Genomic DNA, 11,383 nt, shown 5'->3' on the forward strand with positions numbered 1-11,383 from the left:
AAAAAAAAAAAAAAAGCATACCAATGCTGAATTTTGCTCCTTGATGCTAGGACTAGGAAGATGGAAACCACAGCTTTATCGATGAAGGGAACTCACCCAACTGAATATTTGTCAACAGTGAGGACAGAATTGGGAAGGAGGTCTGCCTGCCATCCTTGTGTACAGACCATGAGGGTTCTGAGGGTTAGGATGAACTTTGGTGAAAACCCTAAGTGTGGGGAGGCAGAGATCATTCCAGTCTGGCCTCTGCCTGTGTCCCCTTTCCCACCCCCCAAAGCAGCCGCTGACTCTGAAATGTCATCTAGGTGACATTCTTCCACCTTTTCACTTATCAAATCCCGTCATGGCTCCCCGAAGATCTCCCCTGACAAGTTGGATCAGGTGATGTTGTGTTCAGGCCGGTGCATTAGGGGCAGAGCTAATGGGACGTGAATGCCAAGCCTGATGCATAGAATCTGACAGAGGGAATTCGCGAAGTAATGCACCCGCTGCTTAACCATCGCAGGCCCACAGTTCTAGAGGGAGCAGCTAGAGGTGAAATGCAGGAGATGCTCCTTGAGAGACGGAGGAGGAAGTGGCTCATTAAAGGAGCAGGATCAAGGTTACGCAAATTTGAAACGCAAACTTCTTAGACTGGTCACCATAACGAACGGGGAAGGCTGCAGGCTAAACGCACAGGTGTGCACCTGCATAGGCAGGCCGCTGGGCTGGCTTTGTTCCATCTGTCAACATCCTGACAGCTCTGACCCAGCGCCAGGATGACGCCTGTGTTACAGACAGGGCAGTGGGAGCTCTGGTGGGTAACTCGCGTGGCTGTCCTGGGCACATGGTGACATCTGCGTGTCTTTCTGTGTGCCAGCTGTGCAAGAAGAAAGGCAGAGGAGTCGGGAGCGTGCTGAGAGTGAGGCAGAATGTGCCAGTGGTGGCCATGAAGACATGCCTGTGGAGAGGATTCTAGAAGCTGAACTTGCTGTTGAACCAAAGACAGAATCCTACGGCGATATGAACATGGAGAACTCGGTATGCGGTCTTAGGGCTCCGTCCACCTCCCAGTGCTTGGCGGGGCTGGAGATGGGAAGGGGGTGCACTGGAGTCCCGGAACCTGCCCTCACCGTACTCTGGTGTTTTTTGTTTCATTTTTTAAGACGAATGACCCTGTCACCAACATATGCCACGCTGCTGATAAGCAGCTTTTCACCCTCGTTGAATGGGCCAAGCGCATCCCCCACTTCTCCGACCTCACCTTGGAGGACCAGGTCATTCTGCTGCGGGCAGGTAAAGGACATCGAGGTTTGTTTTTCTTGGGACCATCACTTGGGCTGCCATTTTGAAATTACCCTTGGGATCAGAAGTCAAGTCAGCGGAGGAAGCTGCAACCCCTCTGTGCCTTGCGCCAGGCTGGTAACAGGATAACCTGACTCAGTTACTCTTTTTGTATTAATTACAGGCGCTTCCGTCTGGGTGGCCCCTCCTCCACAACTTTTTTCCCCAATGAAACATTGTTAATGGAGGGTGGGGCTCTTGTCCTGTGCAAATTTTGCCACGGTTTTATAATTTGCATTTGATTTTCCGAGACAGCTAAGTCCATTTCATCGAGGGCGGTCCAAAGCAGTGCGCCCTTATTACTATCCTGTAGGAACTAGAGGGATTCCCATTTCACAGAGGCGATGAAAGACGCCGGAGAGTGCCCGCTCAAGTTCATTTATCCAGGGTCCCTTCCTCCGCTAAGGTTCTGTGTGCCGCATCCTGTCTTGGCTTCCATTTCCGGGATGTTGGGCACGTGACCTGTTGCCATGCCTCCTCTTGGTCATGGGACCAACAGGGAGATTTCATGAAGACGGGCTGAGCCTTGGGAGCCAGACCCTCATTTCACCCCCGTTAGATAGTGCGCAGTCTCTGAGCGTTGACTGAAAGCTCCGTGCTCGCTGGGTGCTGCCAGACACTAAGGGGATCGAGCCGGGCAGTTGGGTCCTGAGGGCAGAGGCTTCGAGGTCTCCCTTATCCACTCTGGCAGCGAACATGCTGACGATGACCTGCTCCATGTTCAGCCCATATGTGTTGATCGGGGGCGGAAAGAGAGTCCTTACCCTCAAGCTGCCATTCTGAGCTGTACTGGGGAGGTGGTGGGGGAGGTGCAGGGCCCTGAGTTGGGGACCCCCAGTCTTACCTGTTCCTTCACTCATTAGCTGAGTGGTCCCGAGCTGGCTTTTAGCCTCTGCGCGTTTCTGATGCTGCTGCTGTTCCACGCGGGTCGCAGTACAGGCCTCGAGTGATCATCAGTGAAGCACGACTGTGGTCCGTTTTCCCTCAAGGCCTCTTTCTTCTCCGCGCAGGGTGGAACGAGCTGCTGATTGCCTCCTTCTCCCACCGCTCCGTCTCAGTGCAGGACGGCATCCTCCTGGCCACCGGTTTGCACGTGCACCGGAGCAGCGCCCACAGCGCCGGAGTCGGCTCCATCTTTGACAGGTGGCTGTCCTCTGCTTCCGGGGCTCGTGTGTGCGCGCACGTGTGTGTGCACGAGTGTGTGCGCGTGCGTGAGTGTGTGGGCCTGGGGTGGCGCTGGTGTGCAGGACGGACCACCCACACAGCAGCGCGGGGCAAAGAGGAGAGACCATGAAACACACAAGAGCAGACCCTAGGGGGCGTGGCCGGTGGATTCTAGAAGGTTTGAAGGGGGGGCGGTGGGGGAGGGGGGTGGAGGGGTGGAGGGGGGAGCCGGTCAGGGAGCAGCAGAGCTGCTGGGCGGAAGGGAGAACCGGTGACCTCTGGAGGCCTCCAAAGGAGAGACTGGCTCCTGGACATTACCTGGGAGGTTGGGGGGGGCGGGGAGGCTGAACTGCTTACCCTGGGGGCCGGGATGGGCACGCGCAGCCAGGATCTGACGTTGGGAGGCAGGAGAGATGAGCTGAGGTTTTTGCCCGACCCTGTAGCAGGGTCTCTGGGGAAGGTCTGAGCGGGAGCAGACCCACCTCGGTCAGGCAGCCCCAGCCTCTGCCTGGGAAGCTCTGCCTTCAGTGGTGTGGAAGGAAAATGAAGGCATGTGACTCAAAGACAGGAGTGACATGAGTGGGGGTGAGTGACTCGGGACAAAGGGACAGAGAGCCGGTAAAGAGGAGGCTAGGGTTGGAAACAGCCTCTCTGTCCAGTGCCAGGGCCCCGTGGCCCCTTTCCACTTCCCTGAAGAGTGATCTTCCAGGCCACATGCCCGTCCACGCAAGAGGTCTCTTACTCCCTCCCTGCCCTTTCCCCCTGCACGTTCCATGCAGAGGCCAGCGTGGTTTTTGGCCGGCTCAGCCCTCTTCGTGGTCCCTGGAGATTCCTGCCCTGTCTCTGGAGTGCGCCCTCTGCCATCTTCCTCCAGACATGCCACACCCTCGTCCTGCTTTGCCTCTTGCGTTTCTAAATCGTCTAGGCTGCCTTCCCTGCCCTCCCCGCCAGAGTGTCCTGCCGTCCCCCTGCTTTCCCCTGGGTGCTCCCTTGGATTTGGCTCTTGGCCGTTGTTGGCTTTGTGTTGCTACCTATTGCTTCCACGTCTGTTCTTTTTTTTTTTTTTTCAGTGAAACCATGAGCTCCTCGAGATCAGGGGCTGCATCCTATTCACCTCCGAGCCCCTAGTACCCGACGCGTCATCTGGAAATTGGGGTGGGCACATAAGGGGCCTTGGCTGCATTCATTGGATCAGCCCTTGGCCTGGGACTCACGGTTTTCTCATCGCCGCTCATTGTTTCCTGTGAACAGGGTCCTGACTGAGCTGGTCTCCAAAATGAAAGACATGCAGATGGACAAGTCGGAGTTGGGGTGCCTGCGAGCCATCGTGCTGTTTAACCCAGGTGACTGTGCAGGGGCTCGGCCTCCTCCGTGCTCGGCCTCCGGGCTCTGTTGTCCTCTGCCCCTCTAGTTCAGCGGAGACAGACAGGCAGGGCGCGGGAACAGGTCCTTGGCGAGGGCAGGAAGCTGATTCTTCATGGTTTCTACTCCTAGTGCCTTCTTGAAAGTGTCTCGGATGGGTGTGGAGTGCGCCTGTTTGGGGGGTAGATGGGGGAGACCACAGAGGTTAGCTGGGGTCATGGTGAAGGCGGTGGTAAAAAGTAGTCAGATTCTGCATATGGTTTTTTAAAAATTCTATTTATTTATTTAAGAGAGTGAGCACAAGCAGGCTGAAGAGCAGAGGGAGAATTAGACTCCCCGATAAGTAGGGAGCACGCTGTGGGACTCGAGGTCATGACCAAAGACGAAGGTAGACGCTTAACCAGCCGAGCCACCCAGGCACCCAGATTCCGCATATAGTTTTAAGCAAAGCCATGGGATTTGCTGATGGACTAGAGACAGTGCGTCAAAGAGCAGTGTTGAAGGTAATTCTCAGGGGGCTTTGTTTTGTCCTCCTAAGTAATTAGAAAGACGGAGCTTTATTTGCTGAGAGGAGGTTCCTAACGAGGGGGCGGGCAGGAAGGACTTAGGACTTCGTGCTTCAAGTCTCAGGTGGCTAGTGGGCCTCCAAGAGTAGCTGGCCAGGAAGGTCTTGCTTGCATCTGGGGTTCAGAGAAGTCGGGACCGGAGATGTGTGTTCGAGAGCGGTCAGCCTCTACCCCGCTCCTGGGCTCTGAGATAGGGGTCGGCTCATGCGGGGAGTCAGGAAAGGTTGGGGAGGGAGGGGGGCTGGGTGCTCACGTGGGTGGGTCTGGTTTTTGTGCCCCATCTCAGCATTCCGTCCGTGCACAGCCCATAGTAGGCACTTAGTAAGTGTGTGAATGTCATGTTTCTAGAATGATTGGATAAAATAAAATTCCCTTCCTTGGACTCCGTGGTGGGTGTCTTTGGCCATTAACAGGGTTTTACACCTTTGTTCCCAGAGTCTACTGGGTAGACTGGGCACCGAGAGGAGAGCCGCGGCACCGAGGACCCCCAGCTTTGTTTCTTTCACTCTTGTTCCCTGTCCCAGTGTGTCTCGAGTAACTGAGTAATTAGAAAGACAGAGCCGTGTGGAAGGGGGTCCACGTGCCGTGTGTCACCTGAGGCTAAATCAGTCATCTTTTCCAGATGCCAAGGGGCTGTCCAACCCCTCGGAGGTAGAGACTCTGCGGGAGAAGGTGTATGCCACCCTCGAGGCCTACACAAAGCAGAAGTATCCGGAACAACCTGGCAGGTAAGGGAGTGCTGGAAGGATCTGCTGGCCGAGGCTGTCCTTCTCTCCTGCCCCGAACACATGGCGGCGCCCGGCAGGGACCGTCTAGGTTCCGCATGTGTTATTTAATCTTAACAACAAGCTCAAAGCTGCTAAAACGTTGGCTCCCTGAAGCCAGAGACCTGATCTTGTTTGCTGTTCCCCACTCCAGAGCCAGAGCCTAAAGCAGGGCTGGGCCCATGGTATACAGCTTTATTTTGTTTATTTTAACGATTTTAGTTATTTATTGGAGAGAAGGAGAGAGAGAGAGAGAATGACTGAGAGTACGAGCGGGCAGGAGAGGGAGAAGCAGGCTCCCCGCTGAGCAGAGAGCCCGGCTCGGGGCTCGGTTCCCATGAACCTGGGATCATGACCTGAGCTGAAGGCAGTTGTTAACCAGCTGAGCCACCCAGGCGCCCCAGTATAGAGCTTTCAGTGTCGAATGAACAAGCAGATGAGCAAATGGATGTGGGTCCCATCATCTCCAGTTTCTAACAAGGCTCCGAGGTTCTTGCCCACAAACACGGAGCTGGTGTGCAGTGGGGCTGGGATGTGACCTCAGGTCTGTCTGATTTCCAAGAGGTTGTGCTTTCCGGGCTGACCGCCCTGCTTTCTGCTCTGCCCACACTGAAGCCTGTGCTAGAAGGTCCAGACTGACCATGGCAGCCAGAACACGTGGCCACTGTTCCCCAAGGCCGTCTGTGTAGCCTCTGGCAAGGTCCTCTAGTTGGCTCTGGCCCTGAGCTCCTTGTCTAAAGAGGAGGACATTGATCAGAAGATCCCCGAAGCCGTCTACCCTTTTAGGTGTTCTGAGTCGTTAAAAACAAAACAAAAACAAACGAACAAAAAACTTAAATGCTTTCCCCAAAGCACAGCTAAATAGAAGTCTCCTGCTCTGCTAACTAGTGAAGTAGAGGGAATGGGATCCTCAAATCTCGCCGAAATTCGAAAATGAAACTGACGAAACTGCCTTAAAGACATTCATTTTGTTTTCAGGGTTAATATCACAAGCTCCGAATTCTCCCTCGTTCACATTCCTCTGTGAGGTCTAATTTCCGTTTAAGCTGTTTTCTCTGGATCCTCAGCCAGTCTGTGTCAGCCGTGCAGAAGCTGGGCTCCAGCTCTTACTGGAGTTTCTTTTATTGAACTCCAAGTGGGTGGGTTTCAGGCCTTCAGGACGACACACACACAGGCCTTGAGGGGTCAGGAGCCCAAGCTGGCGAACAGAGCTCCCAGAGCTCCACTCCCAGGAGTGGAACACGATTGAGATGTACTTTTTGCTCACGTGCCAGTCCCGGGTGGGCCGTCTGTTCGGAGGGCCGGCTCTCTTCCGCATCAAGACTCAGGGGTCCACTCCTTCCTTCTTGGGGCTCCACCGTGTCCCAGAGCCACATCGTGTTCTGTGTCCAGATGAGGGGGAGGGAGGGAGTGGGAGGAACACAGGGGTGAAGCTATCTGGGCAGACCGGCCTCGGAAAGGTCCCCCATCTCTTCACTCACTGCCGCCGGCTGGAACTTAGTCACATGGCCCAGCGGGTCACAGAGGATTCCAGAGCATTCTCCAGATGCCGCTGTATGCCAGGGAAGAAGGGGAAAGTGGGTTTCGTGGACACCTGGCGGTTGCCCTCATATGTGCAGCAGGTGAGGTCATGGCTCTGTGCAACTGATGGGGCTGGCAGCCAGCAGCCACTCGGCCCTGGCCGGTGGGAACTCCTGACTGTGGTGGTGGGTGATTTCTACCCCATCTCCTAGCTCGAAGGCAGCACTAAGCATGTTTGTTGAGCACGTATTATGTGCAAGGTGTTAGGAATAGGCAGGCTCATACTCACCCATTCCTCCGACTTGGCTCTAGGTCCCATTATTTATCTCAAAAAAAAAAAAAAAAAAACCCAAAAAACAAAAAAACCACCCAAAACCCTGAACCAGTCTTTTTCCTTATTATAAAAGCAGAACATGGTTTTGTGGGAAAGAAGGGAAGTGTTTAAGAATAAAGTAGGTAATGAAATTAATCATAAATTGGGGGGGTATTTTTTCCCATATCCTTGTGTGTCAGTGGTTGTGTACGTAGACGTGTGTGTTTAGGGGTGCCTGAGGGGCTCAGTCGTTAAGTGTCTGCCTTTGGCTCATGTCATGATCCCAGGGTCCTGGGATCGAGCTCTGCCTCAGGCTCCCTGCTTGGAGGGAAGTCTGCTTCTCCTTCTCCCAGTCCCCCTGCTTGTGCTCCCTCTCTGGCTGTGTCTCTCTCTGTCACATAAATAAGTAAAAAATCTTAAGAAAAATTTCTTTTCTTTAAAAAAAAAAGTGTGTTTACAAAGAGGAAATCATACAGTTTGGTGTATCGTTTTCCTCTCTTAGCTATTTTGGGCACTTTATCAGATACTGAAAAGTACAAAATTACCCTTTTCTGTGATTTTGTACTATTTCACAGGGTGGATGTATCCTTGTGTATTTAGCTCTTGTTCTGGGGAACATTCAGGTTGTTTCTACTGAATATCATATTGAGAACTTGGGAACTTGCCTGTTCTCCTAGGAACGGGACTGCCGGGGGCCTGGGCTCCCTGCTTGTTGGCTGGATCAGGGCAGAAGCTGGGGCGCAGGGCGGGAGTTTGGAGGCTGGGCCCCCTGCATGTCCCTGGGGCGCGTCCAGCACAGCCTGGACAGAGGGTGGTCGCCCCACCCCCACACCCCACCCCGGAGCCTGAGCAGGTGCACCAGGGATATCGCTTGGCTCAACCAGGTGGGTGAGTGTGCAGACAGCTGGTGACCTCCGCTTTGCAGAAAGTAGTGGCTGAGGAGCCTGGCCAGGTGGAGGAGAGCGCGCAGTGGTGGAGTGCTGCCACCCCGTGGACACTCTTCAGAAGTACACTTTGCAGGGGCTGAGTTTTGCTTTCTCCAGCCTGAAAGCAGAGATGGAAATTTAGGAGGACACAGAGCCTGGGGCACATCTTCTCACCCTGGGGCCGCTGCTGCTGCCCTTGGGTGAATGAGGAACTTGGAGACCTCCCCAGGGCTCTGGCTCTTCATGGTCATGCTTATTTCCGTGGTCCTGCTCTCAGTTCCTAAATCAGGCGCAGTCGGCAAAGACAGCAGTATCCTTCTGTACTTAGTGTTTTATATATTATAAAACTTTGGCGTTCTTAGAATGTATAATACAGGGCACCTGGGTGGCTCAGTGGGTTAAGCCGCTGCCTTCGGCTCAGGTCATGATCTCAGGGTCTTGGGATCGAGTCCCGCATCGGGCACTCTGCTCAGCAGGGAGCCTGCTTCTTCCTCTCTCTCTCTCTCTGCCTGCCTCTATGCCTACTTGTGATCTCTCTCTGTCAAATAAATAAATAAAATCTTAAAAAAAAAAGAAAAGAATGTATAATACAATCTAAATATATTTAGATCTAAATATATTCTCGGAGTCACAGCTCAGGCTAACTTTGTATTTTGCTTCTAGAGAAGTCCTTCCCTTCCCCTAATTCCATGAAACTCTGCTGTGGCTGAGTCTGGACCAGGAGCTCAGTGTCGCTAGCTAACTCTCTCCTCCTGCTTGGTGACTCCCTGCAGATGCCCTCAGAGGCTTTACCATCAACAGTCTCTGGAGGGTTGTGTGGGCCTTGGTGTAGACCGTTAGCTTTTCCATGTAAAGAAGGAATGCCTACCTTTTTAGGTGGTGCCGTTTTATGTTTCTTGAATTGCCCCTGTTCCGTAACCCTTCATGGCGTAGGAATATAGAAATAGACACATTTTCAAGGAGTCTTAAAATTCCAGCTTGAAACTCACTCTTGAAATCATGTTGTGATGCTCAGTGAAGACCCAGCCCAGCCAGAGCCTCTGAGTTAAGGCAGGAGTGGCTGATACGGTTTTGGTTCTTGGCCTTATATTGGAAGTTATGACTTCCCAATTTCCGGTGGCTGTTAATACCATTAAAAAAAAAAAAGCTTCATTGGCAAATGGGTTTGAAAGATGAAGAAGGCCCACGGGAGCAGGATGGGAGACCTGGCCGGTAGCGGGAGGTCAGCAGGGGGTGCAGGTGTGAGACGCATTGTTCACATGCCGGCCTCCTTCCCTGGGAAGCTCACAGCCAAGGTCCTTGCCGGCACAGGAGTGCAGAGGAGTGCGGGCAAGCCCGTGTGTGCGTGTACACGCGTAGGAGGGTATTGAGAGTGAAGGCGAATGTGTGAGTGTGTATAGGTGTGTATGCGTATGCATGAGTGTGTATGTCAGGGTGTGTAAGAGTGAATGTCTGTGCACCCAGGTGTGGCAGTGGTGGAGGCACGTGTGTGCATGTACACACGTGTGAGGCATGGGAGCATGTATGAGAATGTGCGAGTATGTATGTGTGGTGGTGTGCACGTGTATATAGGTGTGACGTACAAGGCAGGTGTGTATATAGGTGTGACGTACAAGGCAGGTGTGTATAGGTGTGTGCATATGTCACAATGGGGGGCTTCCTTTGCATGTATTCACACCCATGTGAGGATGTGGGTGTGTACATGTGATTGTGCACACGTGCATGTGTGTGATGAGAGTCAGGCACGTGCATGGGTGTGTGTGTGTGACGTGGTGGGGTTCTGTCGCATGCACACATGTGAGAATGTGTGAGTGCGTGTGCACGTGTGTGTGTCATCTCCCACCCAGACCACGGCCCCTCAGGGGGATCGCCCCCTGCTCCTGACTGAAAGGGAGGCACAGTCCGAGAAGCCGAGCGTGCATGTTGGTAACAGCTGCTTGCACTTTGGTAACGAGCATTGGTAACTGAGGTGGTCTGCGGTCCTGGCGCAGGGAGTGTGGTGTGAGCACAGCACAGCCCACCGGGGAGGGCAGAGCTGATGCTTCCTAGGACTGACGTTTGTCCAACTGCCTCCGTGGCCCTTCCAGGCCCCCTGTCCTCTCCCAGGTTGGAGAGCTGACGAGCTCCCCAGTGTCGACAGCTGCCCGGAGCGGCCGATCCTGGCTCCTGACGCCCCTTCGGCTTCCCTGCAGGTTTGCCAAGCTGCTGCTCCGCCTCCCAGCCCTGCGCTCCATCGGCCTGAAGTGCCTGGAGCACCTGTTCTTCTTCAAGCTCATCGGGGACACGCCCATCGACACCTTCCTCATGGAGATGTTGGAGACCCCGCTGCAGATCACCTGACCCCGGCCGCAGCCTCCCCACCCAGGACGACCCCTGGGCAGGTGTGTGTGGACCCCCACCCTGCACACGTTCCTCCGCTTCCCACCCTGACCCCTTCCTGTTCCCAAAATGTGATGCTTACAATAAAGAAACCTTTCTACGTCTGCGACTTTTATAGGTGGAGTTTGTACAGATGTTCAAGGAAGCCCTTCTTGGCAGTCTGAGGGGATGGGGATCTTTCTAGAAGTTCCTGGAAAAACGAACCAAGCCTCTGTACATATAATTGGTTTAAATTATTTTTTCACTTGCCATGGAAAGCAAACGAGCGAATAATAAAATAATATATACGATGTTGGCACCGCATGGAGCACGGGGTGTGTTATTGTGCTTTGGGGAAGTGTTGTTAGCGGGCGGAGGAAAGCTGTTGGGTGGAGAATGGGGCTGGAGTCCCGAAACAGTAAATCCCACAGTCAGGCACCCTGAGTCTAAACTGGGCACAGCGCACTTGGCCCAGAGCCGCTCCGCCCCCCTCCCTCCCCAGCAAGACTGGGAAGAAACAAGGCCTTTCAGAGTCAGCTTGGATTTTTGTGTTTGTTTTCTTCCTCCTAAGGATAATGAGTGCAGACAACCTTGTTCTGTTTGGGAGCAATTGAGCCTAAGGCCAAGAGAAGATGCTCTCTTGACGGAAGAAGATTATAGGATCCGGGGAGTTGGTAGGAGGTAGTAACAAAAGAAAAGAATTTTCCGTTGTTAATCAGCAACATTAGCAAAAAAGACCAGAGTATACCTAATTTGTTTTCCATCATTATCTGACCCCGCATAGACTGTTCTTAAAATGGAAAGAGAAAACCTCTCCTGGCTTCTAGCCTGTGGTTTCCTGGTGGTCCTAGAGCCCTACCGTCTGGTGGACAGTGAGCACCTCAAGGGCAGAGACTGTCTGACACCACTGTTAGACTATGTAGATAGCCCATCTTCCTCAAATCACCATCCTGCCATCTGCAGGAATAGAACTTAATGGATACACAAATCTATACTATGATTTACATGATTCCCCCTAGGGTTGTCAGTGTACAACATGAACAACTGCCCATGGCAGTCCTACTTACCAGAACTTGATCTAGGGCC

The 11,383-nt window shown here is 53.3% G+C and overlaps 1 protein-coding gene across 6 annotated transcripts in view; it reads left to right on the forward strand.

The window, feature by feature from the left end:
* The window catches only part of RXRG (retinoid X receptor gamma), a 128,745-nt gene extending 118,134 nt beyond the window's left edge, over nt 1-10,611 (forward strand). For 5 of the 6 annotated variants that reach the window (XM_032318470.1, XM_032318469.1, XM_032318467.1 and 2 more), the window contains 6 exons: nt 860-1,020; nt 1,146-1,275; nt 2,334-2,466; nt 3,739-3,830; nt 5,038-5,143; nt 10,132-10,422. In XM_032318470.1, coding sequence (XP_032174361.1) covers nt 860-1,020; nt 1,146-1,275; nt 2,334-2,466; nt 3,739-3,830; nt 5,038-5,143; nt 10,132-10,279 — 770 coding nt within the window. In that variant the 3' untranslated portion in view covers nt 10,280-10,422. The other variant, XM_032318468.1, reaches the window with a different exon arrangement.
* The last annotated feature ends 772 nt before the right edge of the window (nt 10,612-11,383 follow it).

This window comes from Mustela erminea, chromosome 17, assembly GCF_009829155.1.
Source record: "Mustela erminea isolate mMusErm1 chromosome 17, mMusErm1.Pri, whole genome shotgun sequence".
In the NCBI taxonomy this organism is placed as follows: domain Eukaryota; kingdom Metazoa; phylum Chordata; class Mammalia; order Carnivora; family Mustelidae; genus Mustela; species Mustela erminea.